The following is a 19,558-nucleotide window of genomic DNA, read 5'->3' as shown; positions in this document are numbered from 1 at the left end:
ACATCAACAATGATGGTGCCAGAGAAGGGGCAAACAAAGGTGGCTATACAGATGCCACAGTAGTACAGAAGGACACAGCTCCTTCGAAAACACAGACTTGCTGCATGTCTACTGGTAGAACTCTTAGAGAGACAATGAGAGTCTTCCATAAAAATAAGACTCCCTGTGCTTTACATCACTGGGCCTCTTCTCTGCTTCCTTAGCAGACCCAAGGAGACCACAAAACACTCTCAGGTCAGGGGATGAATATAAAACTAGCCTGAAAATGAATGACTTCACCTGATGAATAGGGAAGCAACTGCTTTGGACTGAGAGGGCTGGGTATCAACAACAAAACAAGCTCTTGTGATCTCTGAGAACTCTTTTTTCTGGGGCTTATAGGTAAGAGATTTCATTTGTGCTTATCTTGATCACTCTTCTAACAATGCTCTCTGCATGAACATGCATCTTTACAAACACAGACCTCAGGTTTGTGCCTCTCTGAGGCAGCATCTGTACCCCAAGCCATCATCATTTGTCTGAACAGGCATTCAGAATAGGCTAAGAATGAAAGTATTATGTTCCAATGGGCCTTACATAGAACCTCAGTCAAGTGTTTCTGCAGAAGACACTAAGCTTATCAACTTCTTTCATTAAGAAAGTCTTAGGGAGCTTACCTCAGGTCTAACAACACTCCCCATGTTCAAAATCTCCTGGAAAGCTCCTTACTGTGAAGCTCACTTACTGTGCTGTTGTGATATCCATGAAGTAAGTACTTAGATGGAAAATCCAGGGCACGTCGAGTTCTGTACACCAGCACGGTGTTCATGTAACTTCAATGAAATCTAAATCCTACACAAAAATCCGTGTCTAATCCATGCTTATTATACCAGCATGATTATTACTGTTAACAGTTAAATACTGTTCATTCAATAACAAATCCTTTCCCAGTGAAACAGCACAGGGGCATATATATTTCTCCTTGGTGTGAAACGCTAAGGACATGCTCTCGTTATTATCCTGATTCTGATTTCTTCCCCTAATACGCCTTCTCCTCAGTCCTAATTAACCACCTCCCAGAACTCACTTTGCATTAATTCCACATGACAGCTCCCTACGTCAGCTTCTCAGTACTTTCCTCATTGGTTTCCCAATCTCACTCCCTGGGACACATCTCCTTTTCAGTAATTTCTAAACCAACATTTCACGCAAAATCTTTGAGGTAATTGTGCATAGGGCACATAGAAAAGATAAAAAAAGCAGGTGCTTCCAGCAGTGAAATGAGAGGTGAAATGGTCCTTCACTAAGTGGATTGTATGTCAGTTCAAGTAGTTATGTCCCATGTGCTGTGCCTTTTTGCATTACACAAACACAAGGGTTAATGTGACAAGGTATAAATAGGAAAGTTCTACCATCTACTTATGGATCAATTCAGAGTGTTTAGACACTGCTCAAGAGGGAAAAGAAGAGATGAAAGGCTATGAGGAAGGAGGTGAAAATGTTGCTGATCTTTCTAATCTTTCTAATGCTGCTCTTCCATAAAGTCAGCTAAGATACATTTCTTAGAAATACTTTCCCAAACAGCATCACTTGACTAAAGGAGCAGTTACAATTCCTCTGCTTAATGGACTGCAATAAAATAAACTGCATCCTATTAGCTAGAAGGATCATATCATCAGATTTGTAATGCATTTTATTACAGAACATGCACCATCAGAATTTTAGAGAGCAACAAAAAGGGAAGTAATGTATGAAACAGTTAATGTGGATATGTATCATGCAATCACAAACACACTTCTCTCAAGCAGCAAAATATCCATGTTGCTTTCTTACTAAGACCTCTCTTTACCTAAACCAATGGACAGTTTCCACATTTTGCATCCTGTTTTTCCATCAAAATTATCTTGCAACTTTTTAGACAACAAGCAGCTTATTCAGCTTATTCTTTCTGAGAAAGGTAAACTTTTAGTAGATGCAATAGTCCAATAATGGTGTAAGCATGATTCAAATACTCACTGAGTAGATCAGACACTCATTGATTAGTCTCTCTTGTTGACTTCACCATGGAGCTAAAGGTTCTCTGTGTTTTTCTAGGCTAACTCTGTACAGTGTTAGAAGTTTGACTCTGAACCAGGAATTTTATCTGGTGCTTCAGATTAACTGCAAATGAATATCCTGCTAGGCAATCTCTCCTCCTTCAGGAACCAAATGCCCCATTATTTATTTGACAACATAAAGACTGAGTCAAATAGAGATAATCTGGTAGAGCAGCTCTTACTAGTTCTCTCATTTATGAAGATCAGTCAGAGGAAAAGACCTGAAGCAGCACTGCATGTGAGGAAGGAGTGATGCAGATCCATGGTGCCCATGATCTCACTGCCCATATCTGCATGGTGATGGGAAGCAGAAGAGTCGGTATGCCTATTATTTCACCTTACCCTTTTTGCTTAGTCCTCTCCACTCTCCCAATTGTCTTTTACCACAAGAAACTCACAATTTTATCACATTCTAACCACTCTGATGCTCAATAAAAACTTTCCGTTCTCCCAGATTGGTCACAAATTCTGCAAAATGGGGGCAACATTTGTGGTGCAACACACAAGGCGGAGGTTTTCAAAGGAAGATTTAGTATGGATGAGGCAGAAGGTTTTGAGTGCAAGCCCGCTGCTTTGCTGCCCACTGAAGACTTGATGCGGCCAGTGGCTTGCCACTAGACTTTCCACAAAGCTGGTCCTCTCCAAACAAAATGTTTCTCTCACCACAAACTTCCAGTAAAATTCACTCGTTGCATTTTCCATCCACCACTGTCATTTTTTGGAGTTTGTGTTGTGGATTAAGTGGGATGGCAGGAAGGAGAAGAGGAGATGGGGTACACATGACCATGCAGGTTCTCCTCTGGCTCTCATTAGAGGCTGACCCCAATCAGAAAGGACGGCCTGCTCTTTCTTTGGTCTAGTGTTACAGGCTTGCCATATAGCTGAAGACAATGTTGTATATATTTAATGTGCACAACACTGATTACATCAAGGTAACTGTTTTTCATTCACATACATGCAGGGGTAGTAAAATTGATATGGAACAAACCCAAAATGATGGGGAAATTCCTAAAAAAGTCAATTTGGGTGCCTGTTACAAATGATTTCCAGAAGGGCTGGAAAGTGCAGAATGTAGGGATAATTTTTGTCTTTTTTTTGGTATTTATTCAAGCACAAAACATGTGGACTCTTGCCTGAATTCTTCTCCCTGTCCAAATTTCAACCAAGCAATTAACATTTCTCAGATAGTTACAATAGTTGGATTTACGTTCATTGTGGTTTTTTGTTTTATACAGTAATCAGTTTGGACTGGACTACATTTATTCATGTTACTGATTGCTAAAATATTTTCCTTGTTACCCAGTAAAAACACAGTGAAGGCTCAGTTCTAGTTTCAAAATTATGTACAAATATATATATGTACGTATATTAGTTGGTGAGGAATGAATTTGTTAAGCAGCGAGGGTCGGGGCTGCACTCGCAGCTGAAATGTGTTATTTATCAGCAGATCTTCACAGTCAGCACAGCACAGCATGTGAACTTCCTTGCACCACTCTGTCAGAGCTCCCCATGGCTGACCTGCCTGCTGGCTTGAGCTCCAGGGAGCTCCCAGCCTCCAGCTGGTGATTCCATCTCCCTGCTGCCTGTGCCTGTGGTGCAGGCAAAATTCAGCTTTGCCCTTCCTTCTGCCCCAGCACAGGATAAGAAAATGCCAAAGGTCTCTCTCTCTCCCAATGGCTTGAGTGTGAGAAGCCCAGAGTGTGACTGCTGCTGCCAACTCCTTTTATTTACCAATAGACCTTCTGTAAGCTGTAATATCTGTAGTTTGTATAATCCATTTGTGCAGCCAGTGACTGTCACCCATAAAAATTCCTACAGAGAGGCTCTACAGAGAAAAACGTGAACTAATTTGCTTTGAACATCGTGGTTTAAAAACGAGCCTACATGAACATGCTGTGTGTTTTTCCATCTTGTGCCCTCTCCCCCACACTACGTTTTTTTTATTCCATATTATTTTTATAATTTTTTTTCAGGCAATGAGGACAGCTGAAATTTTTAAAATCAGAGGTGTCCAGAAAATGGAAAGTCGTTGTCCATTTTCACCTTATCAGGACTGGTTGCCTAAAATATCACCCAATGAGTATACAGGATATTTTAAAAGACCCTAAAACCTTATTTTATATTCATAATTTTATGTTGAAGTTTGGGCTTTTATGGGGTATTAGAGCTGTCATTTGATTAGCACTAAATGACATATTCAGGCTGTAAGGTAAGAGCTGTGCCTCACCCCTGGAGACGAAGACCATCCTGGCTTTGCAACTGCACTGAACAGTAGAGGGTAGAGTTCAAGTAATGTAACAGAGGTACCAGGAAACTTTAAAATTCAATACAGACAGATCGTGGTGGATATTTATATAGTGGAGGCAGCCCTCAGCCTGGATTTTGACCAGAACTTTTATGAGACGTGTACTTTCCAGTCTTAGATGGTCAGACTACTTCAAAGAGATCTCCAAAAGGAGAACAAGTACATTAATATTTTACCTACTTACCAGTCTACCTATGTGAAGTGAAAAGTAAAAGGGTCTGAAGCCTTCTCTGCAAGAATGTTTGGGAGAATTTCACAAACTGAGATGTTAAAAACACTGATTTGAGAGCACAAAGCAACAGCAGAAGTAGACAAGGAAAGATGAAGAGAGCTATTAAGAAAGGCCAAAGTAAGATTGTGTGTTTAGATACGAGAGGTAGGTGAATGAGAAGTATCTACAAGATCAAAATGCCAGTTTTGTCAACTGGGAATTGCTCGAGACAGCTAGTATGAAAAAGGCAGGAATCATGTTCTTACCCAGTTGCTGATTTACCTAAACCTTACATTTATCCTCACAATAACACATGAAGAACCCAGCTGCCACACTGCTCAGGCTTGTATCACGCTACCCATTTGTCCTTGTTCAGGAGACAGAAAGGGAAAAGTATTTTGGAAACTTCAACAATATAGAGTGGTGTTGGGCAACAAGAACTTCTTGAAAACTGATTCTACCTGAGAGTTTTCAGCTGAAAAGGTTAATATTAGTAAGTCATCATTAGTAAAAACAAAAACTTCTGTTAGCAAGCACTCATCATCTGAAAAATCCCAAAGGAACTGAAAATCCAAGCTGACTGAACTGCAGCCCCCACTGGAAAGGACAGCTGAGTTCTGAGCAATCTGATTACAGCAAGTCATGTCCAAGGAAATGGGAGAGGAAAAAGAAACTGTAGCATTTCGAAGATAAACTGCTCTTATGCATTCTTGAGTTCTACTACAGTGATTCTGATTTTGAAGAGACTCATCTGAATTCAAGGTTCTCCCAATAGGAGGGCTGATTACACACTGATGGAGCCTTTTCAGCCATTGAATCCATTTGAGATATTTAGTAGATGCTTTGAAAACCAGTGTCCTCTGCTTTTCTCTGTGGTACCGAGGATTGCATTTGCTTCCACAATGTGTTTATCCCTGACATTTAAAAATATTAATTTGCAAATAATATTAATATAAATAGTTTAAAAAAATACTCTGTGGAATTCCTCATCAGATGACATATGCATTTATTTTGCTGTCCCTCCTGGGCCTAGACAGACACAGCAGTGAAATGACTAGCTCGTACATTAAGTGAAGATGTAGAGACTGGTCTTGTGATGGATGTACAGACTAGATAAACAAGAGTCCAAGAGCTCAACACCTTCTACTAAGAATATCCTAGTTCTGTGGTCTAGAATTTCAAATGTGCAGTGAGGACTTCTCCCAAACCACCTAATGAGATGCCAAATACTTCTGTGTTAAGGAGACTGCCAAGATTCCAGCATGACATAGTTTTCTAAAATAAATTCACTGAAATTGGTACCTGCAAATGCTTCCAGTGGCAAAGAGCAGAAGAACAGCAGTAGTAGGAAGATTAGTTTATTGTGCGTTGCTGAAATTTGAAGGGGTTGTTGTGCATGAAACCTTGTTAGAGAACTCTGTTTTTCATTCATTCCTCCCAGCAAAAGCGACAACTATTTTGCTTGTAGCTAACTTCCCTATCTGCTACATGTTCCCAAATGAGTATCTTCTAAGGAGAGAGGGAATAGGGAGGTAGTTGCCAGTATACTTCACACTTGTTGAACTACAGCTTCCTAAAGCCATGTTACTCACCAGTGCTTCTGCTGCTTTATGTTCCTCCGTGTAGTGTATTTCATTTTGCAACAATTTATGTGCTTTCCAGGCTGATACACCACATTACAAATATCTAAGAATTACAAAATCACATTGCAATCTCTATGGAATAATTTAATGTTAAATAGTATTCAAAGAAGGTCTTAAGTTGGTGCCCAGGAGTCTTGCCCACTGATTCAGTGTCAGGTACAAAATGAAATGCCATCCTTAAGTGCTGTTTAATGCAAAACAGCCACAGTGAGTTTCGCACCCTGCTATAATTCCAGAATGTTTTCTCTTGGTCTGTTTATGTGTTCAGTGCAAACACATTCTCAGATCTGTGGTGGAAACTAAGTGGCTATGTCCTTGGTGCTCAGTTCCATTGCTAAAGATTTTACCAGTTGCAAATCCTGATGCGACTTCCTAAGAAAGGGAAACTTAACATGTAGTTTGGGGTACCAATTAGGTGGATTTAAATGGCAAATTTCCTACATACTCACGAAAAGTGCAAATAATAATCATAACGAATCAAGCCTTAATATCATCCTTCATTAGGTGTTGTGACGTGTATATTCATAAATATATTCATAAGTTTAATAACAGAAACTTAAAAAATACTGATTATTGTGCTAATGTGTACAAAATGTACCCATTGTGACACCAAAAAAAAAAAAAGCAGATTAATTTTCATCAAAAGTGATATAGGTGGGTTATTTGTGGATGTCATTATGCCTGCTACATCCAACAATTAGTTCAGTCAATTTGTTTCATGAGTCATACGAAGCACATCTGCTGGCAACATGAGATTTACACCTGCGATCAATACCTCATGTGGCTAATTACAGAAAAAAAATGTTCCCAGTGCCATTGTGATAATATAAGTAAAAGTAAGAAGAAACCAGAATTGTCCCTACCTTCTCAGCATCTTGTTCAAAAAGGCGGAGTTGAAAGCACTGGTCCAGTTTCAACTTGCGGACATGCCACATCTGATGCAAGTGCTGCCGGGTAGAATGCAGCTTGTCTAAAAGGCTGGTGATCTTTGGCACAAGACTTTGAAAATCCGCACTTCCAGGAATGCAGTTCCTACCGGAAAAGCCATCACTGCACCTTATACATTGCAATAACCTCTGACCTTCACGGTCCAGTTCTTCCACAGGAGCTTTAATCACTTTTTTCTTAAGCTGTGTGTGCTCATCAATCAGCCTCCTGGAGCCCTCAACATCAACTGGAAACTCCTTCCTAGCCAACATTTCCTGGAGGTCCTCCAGCCTTGATAATAAATGGATGGCGCTGTTGAAAAATTCTTCCAAGGAGACACGCAGCTCTATCCATTCATCGTGGTTGTAATCCAAGGACCCTTCAAACTCATCTGTCAGTTGTGATGGATCTACAAGTTTTGCCAGGCCTTCAACAGACACCATACTTGTCTAAGGAAGAGAAAATGACAGCATTTGAATTAGTAACTCTGACCAGAAATAATGGGGTAATCCATAAATAGCATGAGAGGATTATTTTCCTCATCAATACATAATTGCAATAGCACTGTAAAAGATGCTTTTATGGTTAACTTTGGAGAATTGACAGATTGAAAATGTTTCTATTAATGACACAGATTGTTTTTGTTTATTCAAAGACATGGTATTTACTGGAGTGATGTCTGTCCTTTTAAACCAATCTGTATGTCAAAAATATATCTTGAGAATACTTCTGTCATAGATTACTTTAACTCAGTTGAATACTGCTGACTTTTTACCATCTCATTTGAATATGTGGCTGTGGTTATTTATTAAACAGGTAAATGGTATTACAGATACCATACTACATGGCATTCAGGCTAGTGGCTGTACTGCAGCAAACATTTTAGGCACTTAAACTAAAGCAGGTATTGTGAACTGCCAAAACACACAGTCCTCTGTCTTTTTTTCTCTTCCAGATTGTTCCAGTTTGCTTTTTGCCACAGGCTGAGCTCTTTCACATTAGTAATTTCTAATTCAATTAAGCCAAAATCAATGCAAAAGTGAAATGTCACTGAAGTATTAACAATTAGAATTTATTACTAATAGAAAGATCGGCTCATGAATCCATGAATCATACACAGTCACTGAGAGATGGTTTTAATTCATTTAGACTCAGTAATCAGAGATTAAGAAATGTACTGGGTGCTTGGAAAACAACTTTCAGTTTAAGGACCCAACAACTTATGGATGTTCCCTTTTATTTTAGACTCTTTCTTTTTTTTTTTTTTTTCTGAAATATGAGCATAAAGGTTCAAATGTTGCTATATACTTTCTGTGCTGTCATTTAACACCCAAGTTGGTAGCCCTTAAAGAACTGCAGTATTCACCAATGGCTGCACATCTACTCTCACAAAATCAGGCCTCTAAGGAATGTCAAAGTTTGTGCTCTTCAGAGGCGGATGCATCCAATAATCACAGAAATCTTGTAAATGTCATCTAGAAAGAAAAATACATAATGTCTGTCCATTATCCTGAACTATGTCCAAAATAACAGACTTCCCTCTGGTTTTGAGTTAATAATAGGCTTTTCTTCCAATTTTTTATCCATTTGAAAATATCAGGCATTCTGCAATGTATTAAGATGGGAATTCTACTGAATATATTCTCAATAGAAAGATTATTTTAAAATGTTGTTTTCAGTATCCTTTGATTTGGTGAAGAAGAAAGAGCCAAACTATGGGAAAGTAAACATGCAGCTTCAGAGGAATCTCAAAATTCTAAACCTCTGGACACTAATCTCTTGAAAAGAATTAAACTTAGATTTTAACTGCCTAACAAGAAAAAGTATTGTCTTTGTGGCTAGTACCTGTGCATGGTCCCTGCAGTTGTTCAAGTTAATGCAAGTGTGGCTCTTATCATGCTCAGAGATTGTCATGATAATATAGCAAAAAGGATTTTCATTAGGAGACTTTTGTAGCAAATTTCTTCACTCGGATTTGTTTCTCAAAGGAGATTCTCACAAAAACAGCCTTAGTTAAGCAAGTATGTGGTTAAGACAAGGTAGAGACAAAGTAGACACAACTCAGGCATCACCCATCTTTCTTTTAAAATTCACTTTAAGGAGCACTGCCCACTATTAAAGTCCTTTTGGCAGGAGAAATAAAAGAATCTTGAAAGCTCCTCTGGGTTAATGCTAACTAAGCTGCCTGACCTATTCTTAAAAATGGCAGAACATTCTAGAATCTGCATAGATGAACCAAACTTTGTCCTTTTTCTCTTATTTTTCTGAGTGTGATGAACTGCAGGGCATGTGGCTCTCTCCAGACTGTAACACAAAATCGTTCTGCCAGAGGTTCACAACACAATATCCAGATCATTAACCTCCACCAAGGGCCATACTCTGTCCTGGCTCAGGCATAATGCTTCCATTAAGCTCAAAAGCAGAATTTGGCTATAAAACAGACACTGGCAACCATTTAGTTTGTAGACAGGGTGATTCAACAGAGACCTCCATTGACTTCCACTGCAGCCTGCTCCTGCTGACTACCTAGTATTTGATCAGAGCTGTGGGAAAGCACTAGGAAGGTTTGGAGAAAAGAGGGTGCATGTGTGCTGCCCAACATAAATCAAATAAATGTGAGTCATATTAACCTGTGATGCTTATTTGATATTCACAGTTCTTATATAGAGAGCAGGAGGTGCCCCCAGAGCATACTCAACCACAGTAACCCTTTAAAACAGAAGCTTGTGGATAGTGGAGGCTGTATTGCAGTGGATCTACAGGACTGAGTTTCAGAGCTGCACACAGAGTCTGAAATTAGTGGATTGCTGAGTAAGAGAGCCAAATAGACACTTGTTTATCAGCAAAATTATAAAAAAATCAACAATGCTATTAATTAATGGCTGGGCATGATTGACATACGAGCATTTCACATACCTGAGCTTTTGCTACTATTTGGGTAAAAAGCTGAAGTTCACAGAATGCTAAAAAGCACTAAGAGAATATAGCAGGTTTGTCTTCATCAGTGGCAAAATGAGTAAAAGTCCCTTTAATTATGTAGTGTTGTATATTGGTTACCTATCAGAGAGCCCGCCTGAGGCAACTTATCATTAAAAGAATTGTTTTTGTTAGCTCTGAATTGTAAATCTCAATTAAATTAAAGTGGTGGCAATATATAGACAAATTTAATCTTAATGTGTTTTATTAAGAGAGACATTAAGTGAAGTTGCAAAGAGGTCAACTAACAAGCTCATATCCATACATTACCAACTAGAGAACTTTAGCATTTTGATTCATTTGTTTCTTGTTCGTTTGGAGTTTTTTGTTTGTTTATTGCTTTTTTTAAATCTAAAATAAACAAAGGAAAGACTGAATGCAACACCATCAAAAATAAATCTCACGAAAAACCCTCACCAATGTGAACCATGCATGGGAACACCACCAAGGTGAAGCAAGCATTCCACTCCACAAGCGTGCTCTGAAGGCAACCTGGTGTCAGGGCACACACCTTTGGGAAGCGGTCCTCAGGTATCATTTTTTCTCTCAAGGACAAGGCTTGAGAAATCTTTTCCCTGCAGAACATTTTTTTTATCAGGAATAATGCTTTGCCTCACGTGGCTCTTACCTCAAAGATGAACTTGGAACTGCCGAAGTTCGTTTTCTGCTTCTGCCAGAAATTATCAGGTTTTATAATCAGGGCAACATGAATCTCGGCAGGAAAGGCTTCTTGAAGGGTCTTTAGGAGAGGCTTGATCAAATCCCATTTTGATCCACGCATATCAATTATAACAGTGAATCCTCGTTTACAGACATCTTCACTGTAGAAATAAAAGTATGTCAAAATAATTAATATTGAGGGCAATCACACTGAGGTTTAACTTTTGTTGCTATCATTCAGTGCTGCAGAGCAAAGTAAGGGATGATATACTTCAAAATAAAAGGCAAAATAGTACAGCATTGAGGTTATATCAATTTCAAGAGTTTGGCCAAAACCTAATCTATATGAAGTCAAATGTATACTTTACAGTTAAATCTCTTATTTCCTAAGAACAGGTAATTCAAATTTTCATTGAAATAACTTATAGTTTCACACAATCAAAACTACAATCAAATCTATCTATATAGTACCTGAATATATGTATACAACAGATTCTGCTTTCAACCTGTTGAATTTAATTCACAATCAAAGCCAACAAGCAGGATCCTGTGCCTTAACGTTGCTGGCCACTCGTACATTTGGGTGCTTTCATTTTCAGAGGCCCCACAAAGGGCTTTTTAAAAGCGTGCAATTTCCAGAAAAGTGCCTGGCAATCATTCCCAGAAAGGAAGGTCCTTGTGACTCATTGTTAAAATTGAGGCCCTTTTCCCTCCTGATCGATCTTCCAAATGTTGCTGGGCTATTTAAGTCTGCAGTCTTAATCTGCCAGCCTGTGCTCCTCACTTCTCAAACATTAAAGATGGCTGTCTAGCCTCATCCTTAGTGATGCGTATGGAACAAGAGCACCACAGCACTAGCTTGCCATGTGCCCTCCCTTTTTATTCACAAGAGAGGGGAAAGGATGAAAGAACATGTTGATTCAAGTCAAATCTGGGCAGCCTTCTGAATAGTTTTTCCAGGGACATATTACTGCTTCTCAGAAAAAGGGATATGGCTCAGAAGCATCATCCTGCATCTGCAGCATCCAAACACTAGATTAGAATCAGGAAGTGCTGACTCCTCTGACTGCCCAGCCAGTACACCTACTTTGCATGGCACCAAACTCAGAGAGCCAAGGTATCTCCCGTGGGCACAGGGAAATCACATAAAATATGAACTCTCAAACCTCAGCAATGTTATTGGGATGTTAATGCCTAAAATTCACGGCCAAAGCACTAAAAATGACAGAATGGCCTAATTGCTGATGTTATATATATATATATTTAAAGATGGAATAAAGGTCACAGCCACAAGGAGATGATGCTGAAAGAAAAGAATTGTAGAAAGAAGAAAGGATTATTTAAATGAAAGAGAAACATGGCAGAACATGAATCTATTTTGTATAATGACTGTAACAGAGAGGTACAGAACAGAAGTATCTCTTTAGTACATGAGTAAAGCACACTTGGCCTTTCTGCAAACTGGCCATCATTACAAACAGCTTCATAAAGGCATAAGTAGACATAAAGGCATATGTAAGATACTTAAAAATAGAAAATGTTGATAAGGGTATCATTAGAGAGAATCCAAAATATACTCAAGACAGATATTATTAAGCACGTTTATAATGCAGAGTCATAATATGCTGTTTAGCCTCCACATGAAGACTCTCAACGCACACACACATTTTCACTACATTCTGTCTGTCTGAATCCTTAAAACGCTTTCTGCTGGTAAGATCTAAGTGACACATATCTCACTAAAAAACTCTGTAAAGCTCTCTAAATCAAAGATGGAGTATTTTTCATAGGAGGCACACTAGATTAACAAATATAACTTACAAACAAAAGCCCTTGGTGAGCTCACTGAGATGTAAAGAAGTTTGTGCACAGACTGCCCCAGAGCAAAGGGTTTTTTGCTGTGTTAAGGGAAGCCCCTAACTTGTACAGCCTCCATTCAGTGTCAGGAAGAAGCCAGCAAGCTTGGTCTTCACCTTACTGGAACACTTAGGGCATGCTGCATACAACACTCTGTGCAAAGAAACATAAGGCAGACCTGGCACCTCCAAGCACTGTTAGGAATATAGATCTTTTTATTCTCATTTTACCTAGTGCTGAAAGGTTGGTCATCTGATCCTGCCATAACTAATGCCAAAAAATGCTGTCAAAGAAGCTTTGTTGGTGTTGCTACTGCCTCTTGCCCTTTGGAACTACAGCTGAGACAAAGAATCAAATCAGAAAGGACCTGAATAGGGGTTCTGTGTTGCTTTTTTCTTGCAGAGCTTTATGGGGTCTTCAGCAACTTCTGCCAATTCACTGAACCTTATTATATTGAATGACTGATTTTTCTTTAAACATTTGACACAGAGACCCAGCAGCCAAACAAAGAAGAAGGAGATAAGTGTTTAAGTATTTATTTAGATAGTAAGCTCTTTAGGGCAGAAATAGTCTACCATGGTGTGTTTTTCTAAGGAGTTTGCCTCCAGGTACCTACACAGACTTCAGCTGCTTAGCATTAATTCAAAAAATATACATATTTTTTGAGAAACTATACATGCAAATCCAAATGATTTTATAAAATATTTAAAAACAGTTTGTAAAAGCAAAGCTGAATGTGGATTTGAAAGTACAAAAGGCTTACAGAAACGTGGGAACATCTTGTATTTAAAAGAAAAACACACTGAAAATGACAATATTTAAGTCATAGTATCCCAATACCAACAGCCATTGACAGGGTTCTAAAACAAGCCTCATTAGTAGACAACAAAACACCCATAAATTCTGGAGAGTCGGAGTAATCTGTGAACATTTGTCATCCTTGACAGACAGTCATTTTTCATCAGTTACCTCAATATGTAGAGGAAATGACCCTAGGTTCCTTTTGAATAGTCTAGCCATGCTTATTAAATTTATTGTTTAAAAGCAACAACTCAAACCCTCCCCAGTTCAGCCATTGATTGGGAAAAGCATCAACAGCAGTCAAACTTCCTTTGCATTGTCCAAGCAAGGCATGCTTTATCCCCGACTCTCAGGAGGCTACAGCAATTCACATATCTATTACGCACAAGCAATCATTTCAGGATGGCAATTAATGTTGATTGTGGTGCTTAATTTTTTCCGGTATCGGTATTTGACCAGAAACTGGAGAAAACACTCAGATCAAGGTATTTGGGCAATCCATCAGCCTTTTGGCTGTGCTCATCTGGACTTGATTTGCAGCAGTGAGCACAAAATATCTGACAGTTGATGAGTCTTTTCTGTTGCCACACTGCTTTTAAACAAAGACTGAGACTACCTTCCAAGTTTACTAAAAATATCTGCGAATATTTGTAAAATCAATACTTATGTCTTCGGGGTTGTTTTTTTGTTTTGTTTTGTTTTGTTTTGTTTTAAGGAATAAATCCAAAAGCCAAAAGCAGATGTGATAATTTCGTCAAAATAAACCCCTCTATTTTGATTTCTAGGGTGCTTTCAGAAGGTTATTTTCTCAAATTTCCTCTTTAATTCAGGCACACTCTAAATTGTATTTTCTTTGGCAAGAGCTGGCTTGCTGGGTACCAAACAATATTGAGCACTTCACGCTTTCTGATTAATCTTTGAAAAAACTATCATTGATTATATGTATTTTTCATTCTTACAATTTGGCCAAAGCTTCTGGCATTTAGAAGCTTCAGCACTTGATTAGCTGAAATAACACACTATCTCCATTCCCATTTTGCAGTCATGAGTTAATGAAAAAGCAACACATTTAGCATGCCTCTTGGGCCACTGAAACCACAGATCTGACATATATGGCATCTCATTCAGAATATGATTTGTTAACAGTGAGAGCAAGATCTCCTTCAAGGAGGGTCAGTGTAACCTTGTCAGGAGACACTCCGAGCATTACAAGTAGCTCAACAAGCATCAATCTGTAAATACAAAATCTACAGGAGCATAATTATTTCTGAGATTGCCATTCTGTTGACAAATGTGGCTGTAATCAGTCAATTGATTCACTGTCTGAGGGTGGAAAAGGAAGAAGAAGAGAAAAATTAGTATGTGGCAGCCTCTCAAAGGCCTCATCTCGTACTGTGACCAAACTAACTCTCATGACTAGTTTCTATATGCCAAGGATCACTTTAGTAACCAAAGTGTTAACATGTTTCATCTACTGCAATTATTTATCCATCTTGTTAGAGGTTTGCTTACACAGCTTGAAAATGAAGCTGGTTGGGGATGTTTATAGTGTTATTTAATGGCTTTAATAGTTCGGTTCTTCACTACCAAATTGAGCCTGAAGATCATCTTGACAGAAGAAATAGTTATCTGCTTTGATAATATGCTTTCCAGTGCATTTGGAGGACAAGGTAGTCCTTTCTTATAGACATATTTATGAAGCACTCTGGAACCTGCATTACTTATTAAAATATTTGACATTTAATACTTCTCAACAAATTGTACTGTGCTCATCATTCCAATTATCATTCCAATTATCATTCTAATTAGTTCTTGTACACTCTCACTGCTGGTGTTGCCACCTGCATTCCCCAGTAGCTGCAGCAGTCCACCTGCCCACAGATCCCAGGACCCCTGCTGATCCTCACATCATCTCACGTGCTGGTGAATCAGCCACCAGTGGGGAAAGGCACATCCCGAGAGCATCGTTACTCTGGAATAAGAATTGGAGGAAAGCTCCCACCAGAGAAGTTCAGCTACCTATAAGTCTGTAGGTAGACAGACTTCAGCCTAAATTTTTCCTTTTACATTTTCTTCCTTAGTTTCACAATGCTTTGTTGTAACTAGGAAAGAAACAGTCATCCAGCCTTCATTTTCAATTAATCCTTTGTTCCTTACTGTGACCTAAATTTGTTTCTTCTCTTGTAGCTTTGAAAAGGAAATATTCATTCTCTTTTTTAAAAAAAAAGAGAAAGAAAGAAACCCAAGCCAGTTTCATGCTGGCTGGAGCTGGACATGAAGCAGCGACATAGTGAAATTTTAGTGACATCTTGTAAAGAGACTTGGAGATGGTGAGGTCCAGTCAGAGACTAAAACTCCTGTCTTTGGTTTCCAGCCATTGCTCTTAGGAGACATGAGGTGTGACTGCAAATGGCACTGGAATACAGATGCCTGGGCTGCACAATGTCCACATTCAACCCCTCATTTTGGCCACTTGTCAACAAAAGGGAACAGAAAAGCAGAAAAAAAATATTTAAGCAGAAGCTTACTGGTGCCAGAAAGGATGCTTCTGCTATTCTCAAGAAAGTAGCTCATTCTGGAATTTTTATTTTTCCTTCTAAAGGTACAGTTCTGAAGTCAGAATGATTCTTCGGTAAAATACTGTAAGCTGGGAAGCACTCAGACACACCTTGATGTAAGAAAACCTTTTCTCAATATTTAACCATGATCACATGAGATCCTCAGTATCTACGAGAGGTGCAGGTCCTACGTCAGGAGAACCTGTCAGAATTCAGCAGAGTCACCTTGTGTTGTCTACTATCCAGGCAAAAAACAAAAATTTAGATCTCTGTCATTATAGACTAGGCCAGATCTCTGCAGGCATTCATCTTCTTATTTAATTGAGCAAATAAATATTATTTGAGAAGTTTACTGTCTTTATTCAAATAGCAAAGATACAAAACACAGCTGTGTCCAAGAATGCATGATTGCAGCTATTACAGCCAAAGCTGGAGGATGAGTATTACGATTTTTCACATTCCTATTAACTTTCTGCTGGTAAAGGATGCCTGCATACCAACCCATTTTTACCCTCTTCCCCTTTTGTTCTTGCATATCTACTATATTTGGATCAATATTTGGCAGGTCTTCCATGAAACAGCTGCTGAGATAAATATGAAATTAATCAAGGCTTTGTTTTTGTTGATGCTGGGCAACATTTAAAGATTTGTTAGTACAACAAAGAAATATTTGAACAGTAAGTACTACTCAACTCTCTCTTGAGCCTTTAAAGTCTTATATTTGGGATTAGTTAGCAGAAACAAAACAAAACAAAAAAAATTATTTACTGGATGAAAATGATATGTCATTTGCTGGGAAAAAAAAATTAGTTTTGTTGAAATATAAACACACCACTCTTTAAGAGGTTTGGGCAAACAGACCTATTTAAGAATATGTTTGGAGATTCAAATTAATTGGATTCCAGGTGAGAAGTAAATATGGAGTTGTGCACAGTACAGCCAAACTAGTCAGATTTAAACAAAAACAAAAACAAAAACAAAAACAACTTTATGCCTGTATTTCAGGTACTTTCATAGTTGAGATAAGGAGACCATAAAGTGCACTTCATGTGCAGTCACTGTAGCATTTATTCTACAACACTGCCAGATTTTTATATAAGGTAAGGTAAGATATACTCAAACTGGGTAATGACTGCTCAGGGCTTATCAACCTAAGTTCCTGATTTATCATTTCAAGACATCAGTTACTTAAAAAGTGAGTTAAAGGAGAGCAGCAGCAGCTCCAGGAATTTGTCACCATAGTAAAACATTGTTACTCCAGAATGGAAAGAATCCAGATTGCAATTACATACATTTCCTTGAAACACGTGGAAGGCAGTTACCCACAGTGGAAAGACCCCTTATAGTATAAATAAGCCTGCAACCATGTTTGATTCCTGCATATTTTATCCAAAGAATGATTAATGTAGATTTAGACAACAGACAGCAGCACCTGGTGAAATCCAATATATGGCCACATACAGACAACATGCCAAGTTCTGTATTGAAGTCAGCAGATATAAGCACTCTGGGAATAACATACTTGATCCAGGGCTCAATTGAGCTCACAGATGAGTACAGGAAAGAAAGCTCTTCAAAGATACTAAAATCACTGTCTCTAAGTAGTATTGATATTTCTTGCAGTAACGCACTCATCAGACATCATATGCTGCTCCTGGCACTATGGGAGAGCAACATACATCCATGTAGTGAAGAGCTGTGATTGAAGGAATGAGGGTGAGGTGAGAAAATACACTTGGTTCCAAAATAAGATGTTTCATTAAGGTTGTATGTTCTCATGAAAGTGTGTACTTAAAACCTGTAACAGGGTTTTATATTCTGTTTGGGTCTTTTCAGGTGAAAAGTGTTTAGTTTTCATTTTGTTCCACAGCTTCCATACAGACCTTAAATAGAAAAAAAAAATTCCTCAAAACAAGATATCTTTGTCAATCAAATATTTTTGGAGGCATTTTATGTTGAGAAATTTCTGATGTTTTGGGATTTTGTTTTCTCTTTTAAAATCTTCACTTCTGAAGAGCAGACAGATTCTTCCACAAATAACTATCTAGCTTCTACCTACTTGCAGAGTGCAGAGTTCAGCCTGTGAGCTGCCTAGCAGAAGTGATACAGCCATTGCTCGAGTGTTAAAAGATTCTGGACAGAGTCCATGAACTTATTTTACTTAAGGGCACATGCTGAACTCAGGTGCATCCCTTAGGAGGAGAGGTTGAATACTAGAGCCCAGAAACTTTGTGGTCCCTGCAATGAGTCTGTTTTGCAAGTACACAATGTGAGAATTGGAGTACTCTTTGGAAACGTACAGTTAAAAGTTGACTTCTCCATTTTCCCCAGGTTGCACAATGGGGAGTTACCATGACCAATAAATCTAGTGGCACTCATTTCTTTTGAGCTCCACCCGCATACTAACAAAGGAAATCTTTGTAGTCACAATGATTTATACCAAAATAGTTCACTTATCAGATAGATACTTCCTGCTGTGCCAGACTGGGTGAGGATTGGGTGCAAGGGGTATTACGTGCAGTAGGGTTTGCTCTGAGGCTGCAGGATCAACCTGTGTGAAAAGCTATGCTTGTAAAACCAAAACGTGTGCGCTACTCTACTCAGCAGACTTTATTCATTCTTTCCAATAACTACGAGGACACAGAGAAGAAAAAATCAATTTTGCAGAGCTCTCAAGAGGCAGTGGATACTGATGTGTTATTTACAGCCCAATTTCAAACCATCTAGCTCAGGTCTGATTTTTTCTGAGTCCTTTAGTAAGAAGGACCAAGCCTTGCTGATGAAACTACTTGACATGAGGTATCACTTATTATTTGAGTGGTGACATAAATAGATAAAAATGACGCTAACTGAGCACAAACAAGTTGATAGCTCAGTATTTCAAAAGGAGTAGAGCACCCGAAAGACACTGCTGGCCCCTAGAATGAGAAAGCAGCATCCAAAAATCTTCTGGAAACCTCAGAAGAATCCAACAGCTGAATAATGAAGCCAAAAGTTAGCAGTGTGTTTTGGCAATGTGGACTAAAAGACCTCATCTTAATTTCTGAGCTAACAGTCAGCCATCTTCACAAGAGCAGATGAGGTATTCCCTTCATTTCTCAGGCCTCACTGCAGGATGTTGTGTGCCATAGATGCCTACATGCTTTTCCCAAAACTTTGCAGTCCATCACAATAAAGCACTTTCTTGTCCTGATGGGAACTCCCGTGTTGGCATCTCAGCAGCACAGTCTTAAGGCTGCTCCCTGCAGTCTTCTATGAAAATGCTCCTTATAATCCTGAATTTCCACCATAACCACTAATCATTTCTGTTCTCCATCAATATCTCTTCCCATCAGTAATCATTAATAACTGAACAACTGTTTCATCATCTAAAGCAGGTTCAGATAAATGTTCTGAAAAGTAAGTGCTCCATTTTAGCTGCCTGCCCCTTTCCAACTATTAGCTATATTGCTTCTCTGTCAAAAGCAGAATAAAACTCCACAGGCAAATCCATCAACAAGTGCCACATGTAAATTTGCATCATCTCACTCACATCAAGAACTGCA

At 38.7% G+C, this 19,558-nt stretch overlaps 1 protein-coding gene across 1 annotated transcript in view; it reads right to left on the bottom strand.

Annotated features, from left to right (window-relative positions):
• KALRN (kalirin RhoGEF kinase) overlaps positions 1-19,558 on the bottom strand; it is a 425,990-nt gene that overhangs the window by 231,663 nt on the left and 174,769 nt on the right. The window contains exons 4-5 of the mRNA XM_065750707.1: positions 10,766-10,958; positions 7,098-7,610 (exon numbers count right to left, since the gene is read on the bottom strand). Of these exons, the coding sequence (XP_065606779.1) occupies positions 7,098-7,610; positions 10,766-10,958 (706 nt within the window). The remainder of the gene's footprint in view (positions 1-7,097; positions 7,611-10,765; positions 10,959-19,558) is intronic.

This window comes from Cyrtonyx montezumae, unplaced genomic scaffold (genome assembly GCF_038088225.1).
Source record: "Cyrtonyx montezumae isolate F1298 unplaced genomic scaffold, pur_monq_1.0 scaffold_7, whole genome shotgun sequence".
NCBI lineage: Eukaryota > Metazoa > Chordata > Aves > Galliformes > Odontophoridae > Cyrtonyx > Cyrtonyx montezumae.
This window is presented reverse-complemented; position numbering and strand designations above follow the sequence as displayed.